General features: G+C 46.5%; 1 protein-coding gene across 1 annotated transcript in view; it reads right to left on the bottom strand.

The window, feature by feature from the left end:
- Nucleotides 1-18,487, bottom strand: part of ZNF277 (zinc finger protein 277) — a 602,005-nt gene that overhangs the window by 41,600 nt on the left and 541,918 nt on the right. Inside the window, exon 10 of the mRNA XM_086919306.1 lies at nt 2,545-2,587. Within this exon, the coding sequence (XP_086775432.1) occupies nt 2,545-2,587 (43 nt within the window). The remainder of the gene's footprint in view (nt 1-2,544; nt 2,588-18,487) is intronic.

The raw sequence follows: 18,487 nt of genomic DNA, 5'->3' as shown, positions 1-18,487 counted from the left end.
CTAGCCTAAGTGTCTGCTAGGCGTGGGCATTTTATTGTTTGACTGGTTGGTTAGTAAAATGGATTTCTAATGTAAAGAGGGGAGATGTGTGCTTCCAGTGAGGATATCTAGGGTCTGGTGTTTGAGTCATGCTGTTCTCAGTTCTGTTCACACTAGGAATGCATCAGTCTTCTGTGGCATTATTTTATGTGCAATTGGAAGGGAGCTAGGTGCACCAAAGAACTAAGAGCATGGTGTGCATTTATGTACCAGGTATTTCCAATCTACTGGTGTCTACAACAAATGTGCTTAAGTACACCAATAAGTGGCAACAGTCTTCTACCTACATATGCCTGAATTCTTCATGAAATCTGTTTTAAGGGTTTCAAATTGAGGGTCTATCCTCCCTATTCATTGTCTCAAAGAACAGCCACTAGCTGCTATTGGTGAGGTACCCATTTCTTTCACCTTGTGGCAGGTATGGAATATGTGCAAAATATATCAGAGGTAGAGTTCTGGAAGGGAGCATTTAACTTTTCAGCAAACATGTATTAAGACAGGATCTTAAGTCTCTTACATTTGTCTGCTGGCGTTAAAGGGAAAGATATGGTCAAAACCAGAATAAAGACAATGAACATTTGGTCGTGGAATTGTAGGAACAAATGGAACCAATCTCTTTCAAACGTTTTCTGAGATCTTTGTAAAGCGAGATGACAACACTGCTCATGGTCTCCATGCATCTGTTCACTGATCCTTCGCAGACTTTTCTCAATTACTCCTGTACTCCCTTATGTCCTCAACACCTCACCCATTACGCATTCCTTCTGGTCTGTGCTCCCCTATGTCCTCATCACCTCATCCATTCTGCAATCCAGCTGGTCTACGTACATGGATAGTACTAATGCACAAGTTACTTACCTTCGGTAACGATATATCTGTAGGAAACAGTAGTTCATATTAGATTCCTTACCTTAGAATATCCCCAGGCGTCCGACTGGATCCGGAAACTTTGGTGTAGCAGTACCCTTACGCGTTGGTAGGCGTCGTCTGCGCGTCCGTTGTTGTTGGCGCCGGGATGACGTCGCCGGAGTACTTAGACGCCACCCTCGTGCGCTGACGTCAGTTCTTATACATAGCTTTTCCGTGCCAGAAATGCAGAGCCATGATAAAAACCAACACTGATGCCATGAAACTAGGGCCATGAAAGGGGATGACCTTTACCCTAGATATCGGTTCGCAGAACGGGGAGGATGGGTGGGGCGGTAAGGAATCTAATACTAACTACTGTTTCTTACAGATATAGCGTTACCGAAGGTAAGTAACTTGTGCATCTGAAAGAAACAGGTTAGTATTAGATTCCTTACCTTAAATAGATACCCCAGCAATACCAACCCCGGTGGTGGGTCTGCAAACCAATGGTATCTCTTTGTTCGCCCTAAATTGGCAGGGTATGCCCAGACGTGGGTCCCTTGCTCACTCTACCACTGGATTAAAAATAGCCTGGCTGATGAGGATTATGAATCCGAAACCGGTCCCAGGATGCTTGTTTCCAGTCCAGGGAAGACATGGCTTGGCAGTTCGGGCTGGACTGTTCCCATGAGACACAGGGTCAGACTGATTTGCATATGGCCATGTTTGAACTGGGGTGGTGGAGTGAGCTAAAGAATATGATGGATTAAACCCAGATCAGTTGACTGGGGGGTGAGTGTTTGATTTGCTCAAATGCTCCTTCCATCATCCCCTTTGGTATCGCTTTGTTTGCCTTAAATTGGCAGGGTATGCCCAGACGTGGGTCCCTTGCTCAGTCTAGCACTGGATTCAAGATAGCCTGGCTAATGAGGATTATAAATCCGAAACCGGTCCGAGGATGCTTGTTTCTGGTCCAGGGAAGACATGGCTTGGCAGTTCGGGCTGGACTGTTCCCATGAGGCACAGGGTCGGACTGATTTGCATATGGCCATAGTTCAACCCAGCTCAGTTGACTGGGGTGAGTGTTTGATTTGCTCAAACGCTCCGTCCATCATACCCTTTGAAATGCAAAAATCAATCAAATTGTCCCTGAGACCAACAAGAAAGACACATAAAATTATATTTCATTCACATTCCTGATTGCTCCTTGTGTCTTATTAGACTGACAAGAGTTCTGCAACAGAGGTAGCTTCTTCCCCAAGTCCTTAAGTACTGGTAAACGTAGGCTTAGATTTAATGAATGGAAACATTAGTGCTTGACCTACGTTATTTGAAGGAACTGGTCCCTTGAGGTGCACAGCTCCCATGAACGTTTTGTAGAGTAATGAACCTAGCACAAGGGGAACTCGAGGTTGACAAGGGAGTTAACAGTGACTGGCAAACATAAAAATGATTATTCTCATAGCAGCATTAATAGGCATTCAAATGGGTTCAAGAAAATGGCTCTTTCTTAGGTGTTATGTAATACTAAGAAATACATCTTTAAACTGTAAAATGGTATGCAACGCTCTAAGCAAAGTCCATTTAATTTTATGCTATACAAATGTATTATGGAACGGAATTTTTGTTATTCTTAACTGAGCTCTTTCTACTTACCGAGGTGTGATTTCATTTTAAGCAGGTCAAATCCATGTAGATCCTATGGAAAGTATAAACGTTAATATTGAACAAAATAACAATTGCATTTACATATAAGGCGTCATAAAAGGAAACGGGGCAAATACTATTAGTTGAAAGAGACCGCTTGGCATTTTTAAATGAAGAAAGTATGGTGGTAAAGAACCACATCTGGGCTCTTTAATTCGTTTTACTAAACCGCAATTAAATTTAAAATGGAACTTGTAAATGCTCTTCCTACCACCTAACGTTTCTGCAGGATGTATATTTACTGAGATGGCAATAATCAACCCAGCTGCCTTACACCCACCTGGAAAAACAAAACGTTTTGCTAGGGCATCAGACGGTGGCCACGTCAGCAATATTGTTACACCAAAGTGATATTATAAAACCAGCAATGCAACCATTCCCACGTACACCGAAACATGAATTGCACTATTCAAAATAAAAACCTTTATTATGAGTGAGTCTGTAAATTTCCGTCTCTTGTGCAAATCACTTGTGGCACAATTACTCGTGGTTCAGAGTGTTCCGCACTTTTGTTCAGGTAAATACCAGAAAGTCAAACTTGACATTTATATAGTGAAAGGTCTGGTAAATACTAGGACATGAGTATTTGGTACGTAAAGCAACAAAATCTGCGTGTTTTTCTACATTTCACTGGGGAAACTCATCATAAGCGCTATTTATTGCATCGGGTAAATTCAGAACCATAGGAAATCGACGTTTCATGTTTGCAATGAACAATTTAGGTTCGGTAATGCTCTTTCTAGTAAAGAGGAGACTAGGTAGAGGAGATAACTCACCTTTTGAATATTTCTCAGTCGTCAGACTGCAGGATGCCCGTGGTCCCTGCAAGGGACCCCATAGGAGGGCAGGCCCCGTAGTATCCCCGAGGGCAGCCGGGCAGCACATCTTTGGGGGCGGCGCGAGCGAGCTGCTGGGGAGGGGGCGGGGCCGCGGGTATATAGGGGTGGCCCCTCCTCCCACGCGCTCTCTTTGCAAAAGAGCTCATACATTATAAAACCTATTTAAGAACACCGAGCAGGTTACCTAAGCAAGTAACACATAGTTTAATAAATACATTAATAAATCTGGTACAGCATGTCCCTCCTTTTAGTTATTTAAAAAGACAAACATGTACATGGGAAACTTATATGCTGCAAAACAAACTTAAGTGGTATAAAATATATTCATTAAACTTTTCAAGTACTTTGACAACCCTTTGAAGTATTTCAAAACAGGTCTCCACCTGGCGTATCTAGTGTAGTAACATCCTAGTCCATAATACTACCTCGCACCACCTTATCAGCAATTGTAACATCAGCTGGAAACTGTACAGAAGAAGTATAGTTTTCAGAATAAATAGAATTATTTATATTAATTTCTGGTCCATAATGTAATGTAATGTAGTGTATTTTGTAAAGCGCAGAGCTGCCCCACCGGGGCGTCCCGGCGCTGTATAACGCAGTGGAACCCTTCCTGGCTCTCCCTGTGAGATGACCCTCCTGGGCACCCCCAAGGTGAAGCCAGGCATCCCAGTGTTGTAGGGGCCGTTGTGGAGATTAAGCAAGCTATTGCCCAGAGTTGCAGCGTGGGACCCATGATTAGAGTAGGCGCCGAGGTGAGAATTATCAAGTCCGCAGACATTGAGCCCAAGACCCTGCCGCTTCGGGACTTGAACCCTGGTCCCAGGCCTGATCTCTGCTTCAGAGTCTGCCGCTCTAACTAGTGAGCCACACTTCTCCACACCATAATCGTTGACCTGAGGCAGTATCTAAGTGGGGATTAGTCTGTCTCGAGAAGGAGAGCTTAGACAATATTTTTAGGTAGGGAAGGACGTAGGGGAAAAATAGTAGTGTCCCATAGCTGCCCAACATGGTATAGGCTCTTGGTTAGGGCTATTGCTTCAGCCACCTGGGTCCAACGAGCGCCCCAGCGGGGCGACGTGTGAGACATAGGTTAAGTTACGGCAAGGTAGACGAAGGGTTGCTGGCTATGCGGGCTCATACCAGCCTTTTCGCTTAAGTGGGACACTCACCGGCAGCACTAAAAAGTGGTAATCCTGGTGTAAAGGGACGGGGTGCCGAGGGAGTCAGACTAGTCTGCTCGCACTAGCGAGAGTGGGATCCTCTAGACCTCCAGGCAGGTTGCAGGCATGCACAAGAATTGGGTCCATCCAGGACAAACACTCCAGTCCCTATCCAAGACACGGGCAGTAGCTGGCTGCCAGACATTTAGTGGTGCAGGGTGCTAGACTCTGAGGGGAACATGGGGTCAGAGCATACCTTGGCCTTAATGATGGATGTAGGAGTGTTTGGCAACACCTGTACTCAGGAATGGCCAATCTTGGCTTCGCAAGGACAGGGATAGCCATTCTCACCATCTGGAGCAGGTAGAGGAGAGAAAGGTTAGAACCACAGTCGGGGGAGTCCAGGCCAAGCATCCTCTTGCTGGAGGCACAGCCTGCTGCATGCGAAATCCGTTGAATGCTGGGAAACAGATGGGTTGCACTGGTCCAAGGTAGACATGACGATATTCTTGCTAGACCTGGGGGAAGCTCTAGAGGCAGCGGGTTTCAAATAGATGAGATTCAGGGAGCTAAGTGGTGGGGGCTCTGGGTGCAGCGGAGGCCACACCCAGGGCTGTGGAGGAGTTACAGGGCGACTCCAAAACAGGAAAGGAGCAGGAACAGGACCTGAAGCCTCCAGTGCAAAGCGCACCGTGCATAAGTCATACATGCTCCAAGAGGTCCTTCTAGGGAACTTGGAGTACGACGGCACCCCGTTAGTCCTCAGGGCAGTTGTAAACCTGAGCAACCGGGGGCTTACCCGCCCAACTGGGTAAGGTGTGAGTCACTCTCCCTTGTTCAGACGGCGGAGTTGGTGGACGATAGGTTCACAGGTGGGAGGAGTAGATCCTCCCAGGTACAATACCGGGCTATGGCCGCTGGTGTTTCATTGGCTAAACTTCAGATGCCCTGCAACGAGGGGTTGCGGGGCGGACAGGATCGCCTGTAAGATAACCCACCTTTTATTTGTTTATCAAATAAACCTGCAGCTCCTTTGTCCAAATACCACTGTGTCTGTATATTATTGTGTGAATGTTGAGGGGTGCTGTGGGCGGCGCCGTACCGATAGAGGTACTATGGATCAGGAAAAATGTCAGGAGTGCTACGGCTCCACACTGACGTTGTTCTGCTCGGGAAGCAACGAGCGAGGCCTATGTTGGTGCCACTCCTGCGTGATGTCAATTGCTCTCGAGAATGTTCTCGCCTCCAAATGTTGAGCCCCAATACTGCAAATTGGTAGATCAGTGTGCGGAGTCTTAGACTTCGAATCTTATTAACCTCTTCCGTGTTCAGTCACGGTGGGCGAGTGTGCACGACGGCCGGGGGTCGTCCAAGTCACCAGGGCCGGACTGAGAACCAAAACCGGCCCTGGCAAAGTGCTCGGCCAGCCCCCTGGGGCTGCAAAAACGGCCCTGTAACAAAAACGGCCCCCAGGGCCCAAAACAGACCCCCACCCTTGCGGCGCACCGGGGGATTGCCCGGTGCCCGCAACGGCCAGTCCGGGCCTGCAAGTCACACCCAAGATTGGAATGTCCCAGCACCGCAGAGGAATTCGCGCAGCAGCAAAGCGGTTACTGGGAAGAGACCCAATCCCAGAACAGGAAGGATGGGAGGGTCGGTGAGGAATCTGCAGCAAGGGAGAGTGTCTACCAGAAAGAGCGTTACCAGAGGCAAGTAACTTATTTTTCGGTTGAGATTTCTAGCTGCAAAGTCTGAACCTTTTCAATAGATATGAAATTTTGAAGGCAGGACTGTAAATGGGCTCAACCAGAAAGTCCTGCAGGACCAAGCGGATAAAGTGCCCCGGTCAACAGACTTGGCTGTCCACACAATAGTGTTTCGTGAACGTATGGAGGGATGCCCACATAGCTGCCTGGCAGATGCAGAGAACAGAAACTCTGCATGCTAACACAGTGCTAGCAGCTTTGGCCATAGTTTAGTGGGCTTGCAAGCCTTCTAGATGCTGCTGCTTCAACAATGCGTAGCGGATCTTGATGCAGAGCACAATCCAGCGTGATATGGTACGCTTCTGCACAGTCTTGTCCTTCACTCCGGCACACTCCACAAAGAGCTGATTGTCAATCAATCAATCAATCAATCACGGCATTTGTAAAGCGCGCTACTCACCCGGGAGGGTCTCAAGGCGCTGGGGGAGAGGGGTATGTTACTGCTCGAACAGCCAGGTCTTGAGCTGCTTCCTGAAGGAGAGATGGTCTTGGGTTCGCCGAAGGTGGGTGGGGAGGGAGTTCCAAGTCTTGGCTGCCAGGTAGGAGAAGGATCTTCCTCCGGCGGTTGTCCACCTAGTAGTCTTTAGTGTGATCAATGTCGAAACTGGTAGAGGACTGTGAAGCATGTTGACCTTAGTTGCGGGGGCAGAGGGCGCCCTGGCCTCTCCCACGAAAAGGCTGTGTCCCTTGCAGGAGCTGGATCAGCTGACCATACGGGACGCCCCGACCAAAGCCTCGAATGAACTGTTGGGCCTGGTGAGGCTGGAAAGAAAGACCCAGAGAGCTAGCGGCAGCAGTATTCTCTTTAAACTGTCCAAGGGTCGAGTCAGCCTGCAAACAGGCGACTCCTATCCAAGGGTATATTCATCAAAGAGGGCTGGATGTCACCCGAAAACCCAGTCAACCGTAGACATACATTTTTTTTAAGCTGAATTTTATTGGTATTTCGTACATATCCTTTCCGTACACAGGTAACAGTTACAATTTTGATACCACATCATCCAATGTGGTCACTCAGATCCCACATTACTTAAGTTTTGGAACACTGTAAATAATCGTTAGCGTATATTCCTCCCTATTACCCTACAATAGTGGTACTGATGTAACCACCTGGTATGAGCTGTACAAATGTATATTCTATAGTTCGTTATGTAGTGCATTTACATTTTCACAGCTTCCACTAGAGCTGCCATCAACCTCGCATTAGGATATGACAATACAATCCAGAATCAATAAGTTCACTTTTTAAAGATAACTTTAAAGTATAAACTTACACATGAACCTTTACAGAAGAGTATTATAACTTAAGCTCAAACTGTACGTGTCTGGTGGGTCAGGGCTCAGTGCTTCCTCCTAGGGTACAGGGATAGGGGGGGTGGTGGGGGAGGCTCTCCCTCCTCAGTATATTCCATCATGCATATTGTCACATCTCACCATACCATGCAGGAGCGGAAACCCCAGTATATTGCGGGATCCCCCTCTGCGGGGGCAAGAAATGGCCTTTACACTACATTACCAATGCCTAGATCATCACGTTCCTCCCCCCCTTCATCACTACTTTGTGTTGGGTGTTCACATGACCTCCACTGATCAGCAATGGGGCGCTTCCACATTCCTCTTACCTCCTCCCAACTCAGCGCTCTGCCCTCCGCCTCTGCCCAATTAATTACATCTCGGTTCCAGCTTTCAACCTTGGGTCCCTGTGTTGATTTCCATTGTAGTGCTAATCTTGCGTTTGGCAAGAACCAGGACCAAGTCAATCAGCCTATTTCCAACTTTTCTCTTGTGAGGTCTGGGGAAGAGGCCCAGCAGACACACCCATACTGTAGGAGCAAGATCCCTTCCCAGCACCTCCTCAATTTTGGCAAGAACTGGTTCCCAAAAAGGGTGCAGCTGCTGGCACTCCCATGTCATGTGGCTAAAGTCTGCATCAAGGTGGGAGCATCGTGGACATGACAGTGTATCCCTCCCATATGTGATGTTCAGGCGGTGAGGAGTCATATATGTCATGTATATGACATTGAATTGTATGTATTTTAAGCGTGTGTTACAAGAGATCTTCTTGCGGGACTGCAAAAACTTGCCCCTTTCAGCTTCTGTAAATTCTCCACCCGTTATCCTCTCCCACTTCTCTCGTAAGCCACACAGTGGGTCAAAGGATGCAGCAAGGAGCATGGCATAGAACCATTTCACCTGATGCCCGGAAGTGCCCAGGGTTACCAATGCGTGCAAGATTGGGTGCGTCTCAGGTTCCTCCCTCCCCCCGCCCCACAAGTGTCCGAAGGATCGCACAAATGCAGCATAATGCAAAAACTTCCAGAGAGAGCCCAGAGTTATCCACCAGTTCCTCAAAGGGTATTCAAGTTTTCTTAAAATAACAATCTCCCAAGTTCTCCAGTCCTACCTCCGTCCAGGTTGCCAAATGATCTTCAGTAAATAACGACATAGGAGCCCACGTGGCAAACCCAAAAGAGGCAACATCGGAGTGTATCTTGGGGATCTCTTCACTTTAGTTAGAGATCTTTTCCAAGTTTGCAGTGCATTGCAATACAGTGTGATACGGAGTAGGGGTAGCCAGGACTAATAATATGGCCAGCAGTAAGCTAGGACAGTTACCAGGTTCCGACAGGCATGTGTCGCTTCATTCACCCCCTCTAATCATTGAGCCAACCATTGCAGTTGAGCAGTCAATATGTTGTACTCGAAGTTTGGTACTCCCAGCCCTCCTTCGGCCATTGTGCATTGTAGCGTCTTTAAGGAAGCTCTTGGTCACCCATCATCGCACAGCAGGTCGCGCAACAGAGAATTCAGGGGGCGGAACCAGCCTGCTGTCATCGGACCTGGGAGATTGACAAAATAATACAAATGCTGGGGTAGCATAACCATTTTGGACAGGGAGATCCTAGCCATGATAGGGAGTTGAAAAGTTCGCCAAAATTGGACACATGTTCTTAGGGAATGCACAGCTCTGATTAAGTTTCCTTCTCTTAAGTCCTCTAAAGAGTGAAAGATATGGATGACCAGGTATTTAAAGGAATGGGAAGTCCAAATAATGTCGGGTTGTAGTGTCTCCGGTCTGGGTATTGAGCCTGCTACCGGAAATAAATAAGTCTTAGCTTTGTTAAGCCGGAGTACTGATACTTGCCCAAAGCCCTCCAAGATCTGCATCGCTGAGGCAGTGCCCACCACCACCTCCTCCAAGTAAATTAACAGGTCTTCCAAGTACAATGAAATTGTATGCACCTGTATTCCCATTGCGAGGCCCAGCCCCATACTCCTCAATAGTGCTCTGTCTGCAAGCGGTTCTATCGCCAGGGTGAACAAAAGGGGCGAAAGGAGACATCCCTGCAGAGTGCCTCGGAATATCCTGTATTGACTAAGAATCGTCTTGCCCGTTTTAACACTTGTAGTGGGCGCAGCATAAAGGGCCATACCCATTTCACCCTATCGTTCCTGAGACACATCCGCACCATAACTTTGAATAGATATTCCCAGTTAACCATGTCAAACGCATTTTCCAGGTCAATTGACAATATTGCCGCCTGGTGGAGAAGGGACACCTCTTCGTGGTACAGCACTGAGTAGAGCCTATGGAGTTTGTAAGACGTTCAGCAGGAGGGAATGAACCCATTTTGATCAGAATGAACCAGGGATGTCATGTGTGAAAGTAGTCTGCATGCCAGGATCTTGCTAAGGATTTTAAAATCTAGATTGAGCATTGAGAGTGGTCTGAAATCCACTACTCCAGCCCCTATCTCCTTGGTTTTAGGGAGCAGGAATATGAGCCCATCCCGAGTAGTGTTGGGGAGCATTCCCCGTTTGAGAGATTCAGCATAGAGACTCTTCAGCTGTGGCGTCATGTTAGAGGCGAATCGCTTATAGAACTCTGCCGGGAGGTCATCAGGACCCGGCGTCCTACCCGGTGCCATGGCCCCGATGGCCGCCTGGATCTCGCTCAGCTTCCCCGGGCCCCCCAATTCCTCCCGTGCCTGGTGAGCCACAGTCCTGAGTGGCAAAGGGTCGAGTAAGTCCTTAATAAGTGACGGATTGGCAGCTGCCGGGGCAGCATAAATCTCTCATAATATCTTTGGAAGGAAGCAATGATTTTGTCTGGGCTGTAGATGGAGTCACCTGTTTCCTGCTTTAGCTGGGTGATAGGAGCATCATGGGTCTCTGGGGTGATTAAGCACGCCAATAACTGTCCAGCTCTCCCCTCTTCCCTTTTTACCCTATCCATGTATTTCTTGTAACTGTGGCATTGTAGTCCGCCCAGTGCTTCGTTGTAGCTCACTCTTGTTTCCTGCAGCCTAAATGATGCGATGGGATCAAGCCCCTCTTCATTGTCTAACTTATGCATCTTACTTTCTAAGTCTAGAATTTCTTTTTGCGTTTTTTCGCTGTGCCCCAATTGACTGCCCCATACTGTGGCCCCGCACCACTATCTTGAAAGCCTCCCACTCCAGCTGGGCGAGGACGCCTTACAGGCATTCATGGGTAAGAAAGCCTCAATGAGAGCAGACAAAGATGACCTATAAGTGCCATCTTCCAGTGCCAGTGGGTTGAGTCTCCAGGTGGGAATCGTCGGTCATTTCCCTATAGGCTGGTGGATCAAAAATAGAGGTCTATAATCAGACAGGGTTCGCCCCAGATACTCAATATATGTAATAGAAACACTAAGAGACGGCATACAAAGAAAAGTGTCAAGGCTAGTATGTACGTGATGTATCAACGAGAAAAAAGAATATTCCCTGACCCTATCATGTTGCCTTCTCCATATATCCTCCAGGCCCCAGTGGTGAATCCAATAAAGAATCCCACTGCTGTGCGATTTGAGTGTGCCCCCACAAGTGGTGGGTGGGTGCAATCAGCTCCAATGTCTGCAACACAATTAAAGCCTCCACGCAGTAATACTTGCCCGGTCATATGAGCAGCGATCTGGGTTGAAAAGAAGGTCAGGTAGCCGACCTGGTCCTGATTGGGTGCGTAAATGTTGCCTAGTGTTATCTCACGGCTTGCCAGACAGGATTACATACCTACCCTCGGCATCAATCAACGCATGTGCGAGATCAAAGGGGACTCCAGGTCTCATCCAAATAAGTACCCTCTAGAAAAGGCCGAAAAGGATGTTACATGAATCAGCCCTCTCCACCTCATACGGAGTTTCCCAATTTCGCCCTTAGTCAAGTGAGTCTCCTGGAGGAAGGCTATATGTATATCCCTGCGCTTCAGGTAGGAGTAAATGTTGTGCCGTTTGGCCATGGATCCCATCCCTTGGATATTCCAGGTTAAAAACCTTATTGCATTATGTGTATGTGCCATGCTTGCGGCTTATCTTGCAATGACCACCCAGAGGGTACACCTCCAGCCCTGCTCCCTCAGCTATGTTTGACCACTCTATTCTGCAAACATGAAAACAAAAAAAAATTCCAACATAACAATCCCGGTAATGACCAACTCTCCGAGCCCAGAGCAATCCAACAACGGCCAGCCTCCCAAACTGTACATAGAACATCAAGCACAAATTGAGACCCAAACTTAGTCAAGTAAGGGACTCAGTGTGGGGTGGCAATCTTAACGCGCCTGGATTGTCCAGTACGCAACGGCCCAAACTTATGCAGTCCAAAGTAGGTCCCAGGCAGGCGTTAGGGCCCTCCCGCCCCCCTCCCACCCCCAGGCAGCCCACAAGAAAGACAAGAATCGCTGCCCCATCAACTATTTAAATATTTGCGTCCGATGTGTGAGGGGTAACCACTGGTAAGCAGGGCCGGACTGGCCGTAGCGGGCACCAGGCATTTCCCCGGAGGGCTGCAAGACTGAGGGCCGGTTTTAGGCCCCCGAGGGGCCGTTTTTGTTACCAGGGGGCCGGCAATATCGGCCTCTGTAACAAAATTGGCCGAAACCGGCCCTAGCAAACCGCTCAGCTTCACCCCCCTCCACCCACCAGGGGGGCCGTCTGCTAAGTTCGCCAGGTCCGGTTTCGGTTCCCAGTCCGGCAATGCTGGCAAGGTTACACTGCCACCACAGGAAGAGTCTGAGTCAATCCCCTCCATTTCTCTTGAGGAGCGAGATACTACCTCCGCAGGGGACCTCCTACACTGCACAATTACCGCTACTGCCTGTAGTGCCTCTGCTCTCCTTTTCAGTCTGCGAGGCCGCAGGGCGCCTTGGGGCACTGCTTCGGGATCGCCTTCCTTCGGGTTCTCCCCTTGGGATCTCGGTCCCTAGGTGCCGCTGTACTTGCTTGTGCAGGTTGATTCGTTCCAGCTTTATATGATTCTATCCATTCCCACGCAGCTTTTGGGTCCTCGCAGAAGTAAGTTTTACCGTCAAGGAGTATCCCTAGTGTCACTGTGGTTTTCTCCCAATCCATTGCTCCCCCCCTCTCGCCCATCTCCTGGGCTCCCCCTCTGCCCCCTCCTCCCCACTGTTCATTCAAGGCTCAAGTGGCCTATATCCAAATGTAATGTTAAGACCGCACTGACCTGTCTCTACCAGCAGGAGTTAATGGGAAAGTTATTTCCATGGGTGGGAGGGGGGTCAAGTTGAGTGCACTGCTCTGAATCGTGTTTTTGTTAAAAAAATAAAAATTAAGATACAACACAGATTTTTTGCATTCCCAAACATGGGTGTTGTAGCATTGAAGGTTTTTTGCTAGTGAAAGTTTTTGAGAGGACTTATAATGTTCTGCTTTCAATAACATATGCAGTAATACTACTAAATGTACAATGTAAAGTATTCCCTGATAATATGTGATGCAATGTCATTAAGGAAAAATAATAAAAAGTATGTGTTTAAAAAAAAAAAGGAGTATCCTTAGGTGGGCAAGGAAAAAACGAGTTACTTACCTGTACACTATGGTTCTCCAGTATTATCTTTCATAGATTCACATGCTTGTATCTTCCCCATCGTCATGGTGGGAGTCTCATGGTAACAGAAGGACCATAGCAGTAAATGAAAACTGCGTAGAAACCCCTAGGGAACCACATTTTTTGGTAACCAAACCTCATCCTTATTTGGTCCAAAACTCAGCCAATCAGCTGCCAGCCCTGACATCACACTCCCCAGCAGAGCCATCATCCCTCAGATTTCCAGTCACAAGTGAGAGACATGGATATATCCGGATATAAAATGGTATACCTGAGAAATGGGAGGTGGGTGGGCCGCATGTGAATCTATGAAAGATAATACTGGAGAACCATAGTGTACAGGTAAGTAACTATTTTTTTCTCCAGTATTGAATCATTCATAGATTCACATGCTTGTATCAGAATAGAGAGCAGTACACATACCAACTTGCGTTTCCAGGATAGAACCCTCTATTGTCATAGGGCTCTGCTCCTAATCAATTTTCAATTCAAAAGTAGCTTTATTCGATTTTAGCAAGGAAAATCATAAAAGCACATTTTAATACAGCATAATAAAAAGAATTTAACTCAGACCTAATATTAAAATAAACATAAACGATAAGAAATGACTTAAAAAAAATTTTTTTTTTAAAAAAGGTATATCAGATTCAGAGGACGATCAGTTCATAGATGCTCTGCACCTTACTGCAAATTTCAAAAAACTAGCAGCTACAGTAATGGTATGTTCATCTTCGAGCATATAGAGCTTGAGTAAGGCTGGTCTGCACTGTCTTAGACCCCATTGTTTCAAAAGTGGTAGGAGATGCTTCTTTCTACCCCAATCGTAATATTTGCAGAATAAAAGGACGTGGATATTGGATTGCTTAGAGGTATTGTCACAAGGACAGACCACCAGATTAGTGGACCAGTCATTAGTGGTGGGAAATGTTAATAGGCGGTAGAAGCACTCTGTCCTCATCCTTGTTAGCAGCATTCTCGTGTAGGTTGGAATATGCGGAGAAAGATAGGAGGGAATGCCAACATCATGAAGTAGGAGCTTGTGATGGGCAATCGATAGTTTGTTACCTTCAATATAAGAGCGCCTGTCTTCAAGTAAACCTAAACAGCGGGCCTTAAGGTCCTTTTTTAGAATGGTTGTGCATAGGGTCGGGTTGGCATATAAGTCGGCTAAATCCAAAGATGTTAGGAATTTCCGCACGTAAGCGAGCCAGGATATTTTTCTTGAGTCACTTAGGGCCATGCAGTCCATGATCACATCTCGGTTTAGCACAGTTTTTTCCGAGGTCCATATTTTGTGCCATAAAAGAATTGGTGCGGTTTTAATTGTGTCCGAGATATGTACACGGGCAAGCTCGTTGTGGCAGACTGTGGTGGAAGTTGATCGTGGCACAGCCAGCAGGTATTTTAAGAATGCATTCTCGCTGGTTTGTATCTCTCCACAATCCGCCAGACCCCAGATTCCAGCCCCATATGTTGCAGTGGAAATGCACTTAGCTACAAATATATCCAACAGGATCCCTACCGGTTTCCCACCTAGTTTCGTGGCAAATTTCTTTAGGGCTCCGATTTGTCTTATGAAAGCCAAGTTACGGGTATGAATAGCATTTTTCCATGACCCTTTGCTATTAAAGAGTATGCCCAAGTAAGTAAAAGTTTTTGTGAGAGAGATCTTGGATGCGTTAATGAACGTGTTGCATGAAGTCTTCTTCTTTTTACTACAACACATAGTAAATGTTTTACTTACGTTGATCTTTAGACCTCTCTCGCCCATGAATGTTGAGAAGGCTGACAGTGCTTTTTGTAGCCCTAATTGTGTCCTTGACATGATAACGGCGTTGTCCGCATATAAGAGAATTGGGACTGCCAGGCCTTTTATTTTAGGGTAGTCAACGTCCAATTTTGCGAGGCAGTCGGCGACGCTGTTTATATATAAATTAAAAAGAAAAGGGGCGAGGATGCAACCCTGTCTAACCCCCTTTTTGATGGGGAATTTGCTCGTGCAACTCCCATCCTTGCCGTAGCGAACCTTGGCCCCAGCTCCACGGTACAATTCTTTTATGAAAGCAAGTATATTGGGATCAACTCCCATGACGGTAAGGGTAGACCACAGTATAGAGTGGTTAAGGCAGTCAAAAGCAGAGCTTAAGTCCACGAAGGTCATATATAAATTACACCCTTTTGCCGTCACATATTTATCGGTAATCAAAGCTAAATTGAGGCATTGTTCCACTGTCCCAAGGCCAGAGACAAATCCATATTGAAATTTGGATAAGGTGTTATTTGCCTGAGCCCATATCTGCAGTTGATTCAGCAGGACTCTCCCCGCCACCTTCATCATGGAGTCCAGCAAAGAAATGGGTCTGTAACACTTTGGGTCCATTCTTTCCCCTTTTTTAAAGATTGGTATTATGATGGCTTCTTGCCAAGTTTCAGGGAATCCTGTGTGGGCATAGGAGTTAAGGACATTTGTAACAATTGGTGCCCACAGTTTGATGTTGTCTTTAAATAAATCTATTGGTATTCCGTCCGGCCCAGGGGCTTTAGCATTAGAACTTTCAAGAATGGCCAGTTCCACTTCTGCATAATTGAAAGAGATGGTAAGTGGAAATGACTCTGTGTAATTTCTTTGTGTCTCGTTACTCTCAGTTTGATGAATGTCAGGGTGGGGTGGCTCAATCTGTTCATCTAGTTTATACAATTCTGTAAAGTGATTTATCCAGACTTCCTCTTGGATGGCAATTTCTATGAGGTCAGTTGTCCTATCTATAAAAAAAGGGGCGTTGACCTCTCTCCAAAAGGCCGTATTGTCTCTTAGGATACTTGCTTTTACCAAAGCTTCCCAGGCTGCAGATTTCAGTTCCTTTTTCCTGTTTTTAATTGCCTGTTTATAAGCTGCACGGGCTGATCTTATTTCCGTCTGATTTTTTGGGTGTTTGTTGAGAGTAGTCTTTAGGATATTGTGTGTACTTGAACATTCACGATCAAACCATCCCGGGCTTTTTGACCCATTACTTTTGTTGTGTTTTCTATACAAGTTTTTCCTAATTTGTGACGCAATTTGATAAAAAGCACTGATGATTTCCTGTGGTTTGGGAGGGTATTCTAGACAAATCCGGAATAGATCAGGGTCAAAGTTGATCAAATTTTCGAGAAACTTGGATGTATCAATTTTTGCCCACTTTAAAGTATAACCATTTCTCGACGAGAGTGATATGGAATGTGAATAGAGGTTTCCTGTAGTGCTCCCGGACTTGTTTCCACTAATGGGAGAATATATTTTCGCACTGATAGGGTAGTGGTCACTCATAACCAGCTCCTCTCTCCTTGTTTCTCGGGCATCGCCGTGGTGACTATTTGACAGAAGAATAAAGTCTATAGTCGTGAGCGAGCCCCTTCCATGGAATGTAGGTTGGAAGACAGTTGGTGGAACTGTTAGGTCATTAAAAAAGCCCAAATCCCATTCGTGCAATAAGATGTTTAGTTGGGAACCCATGGCTGAGTGTTCGAAATGGGTGGTGTGTTCGCCATTTGGGGCTCTTAGGTCGCAAACCCTAGTTCCACTATATGGGCATAGGTGACAGTTGAAATCTCCTAAAATAACTAAACGTCTGTCTAGACGAGGCCCACCCATGCCCTTCTTGATAAGTTTGGATATAAAGTCTATGAATTTTGGTTGGTCGTCTCTCTGTGTACTATTATATAGGTTTACGATGAGAGAGCTAACAACCTCTTTCCCAGTCATTCTTAAGGCCTGTGAGTGGAGGCTAAAGGACTTTGAAGTAGGATCAAGTGAGGCAACCTCAATGGGTTCTAGAGATACGTTGAGTCTATTTGTGACATATAGGCAAAGACCTCCTGAGGGTCTGCCTCTGGTAGGCTGGGTAGCTGGGGTGAAATGTGTGCTATAGCCATCCAGATTGGTAGGTGTCAGGTCCCAACATTCCTGTAGTGCTATGATATCAAATCTGTTTATAAAGTTCAGGAAAGTTGGGTCCTTCGCTTTGGCTGAAAGACCGGCTATGTTCCAAGTTAGGATAGACAAATGTTGATTAAAGTCGGTATGATTTGGGGGGCAATAGGGATGACTGTGATCAGGGGTTAAAGTGGATGGAGCCAAGGGACCATTTATTTGTACGGCAGTGGGCCCAGAAGGGGATATATTAGTGGGGCCAGCAATAAGTTGTTCCATAACAGGTTCCCCATATTGACTTGAGGGTGACCCAATACTAGCAGGGGGCAAAGGAAATTTTGTCTTATTCTGGGGGGATGGTTGGTTGCTTGATGGTCAGTCGACCATTTCTAAAACTGAATAATAGTTGCTGGTTGGTACCCCCCTCCACCCCTCTGCGTAGGGTTGCTCTCTTCTTTGATTCCAAGGGTGAAAATCCCACTCCCTTCCTCTGTTGCGTGTATCTACCTGAGACCAACTCCAGCCTGGGGATTGGTTCCAGCTAAGAGGATAATCTTGATCGCGAGGAATCCTTGGGGGATAAAAAAAGGACAGACGATGGGTGTCTATAGATCCCTTTCTCTCCAAGGTTGACCAAGAGCAAATATATTTAACAGTCTCTGGATCGTCAAAGTTGATGATAATGCAGTCCCCCTGTATTCTTTTTCTAGTTTCCCCAATCCAAGGAACCCTGCGTGTCATGGAGAGCCTGCTATTACAGTGGGAGGGAAGGGGTCTGTTGACGTTGAGCCATTGCATGACTTTATTTTTTAAGGACCAGGTGGATTCACTCGTATTTTCATCTAGTTCTGGGACTCCTGTAAGGATCACGGTGTAGGGAGTTGCCTCTGGGGGGGAGGTGGATAGGTCTCTTTGGCTTGGCTGGTTTATTCGTAGTATCACTTGCTGGTTGTACATCTAAGGGCTTGGGAGGGGGGGCTTTGATTTAGTTTTGGAGGGCTCGGAGGTTGTTATGGTTGGCTTTCCCTGAGCTTGCTTGGTGGTGTCTTTAGTGTTTGTTGGAATTACTTTAGTGTTAGTAGGCGTTTTGGGAGGTTTACCTGCAGGTAAAGCGGTGTTATGTGTTGGTGGTGGGGGTGCGGATTTCTGCACAGTAGTTTCCCTAGTATGATTGGGAATTGTGGAGGCTGGGGGAGCTGTAACAATGCTAAGAGGTTTTTGTTGACTAGTAAGGTTGATAAGTCTAGCAATTTGTTTCTCGATGTTATTTAAGGATCTTTCGATAGGTAATAATTGGGATTTTATGAGGTCCTTAATTGTGACAACCATATGTGTATTAAGCTCTGCA

The sequence above is a fragment of the Lissotriton vulgaris genome, chromosome 1_1, assembly GCF_964263255.1.
Source record: "Lissotriton vulgaris chromosome 1_1, aLisVul1.2, whole genome shotgun sequence".
Taxonomy (NCBI): Eukaryota; Metazoa; Chordata; class Amphibia; order Caudata; family Salamandridae; genus Lissotriton; species Lissotriton vulgaris.
Note: the sequence above shows the minus strand (reverse complement) of the source record. Positions and strands in the feature narration are given on the sequence as shown.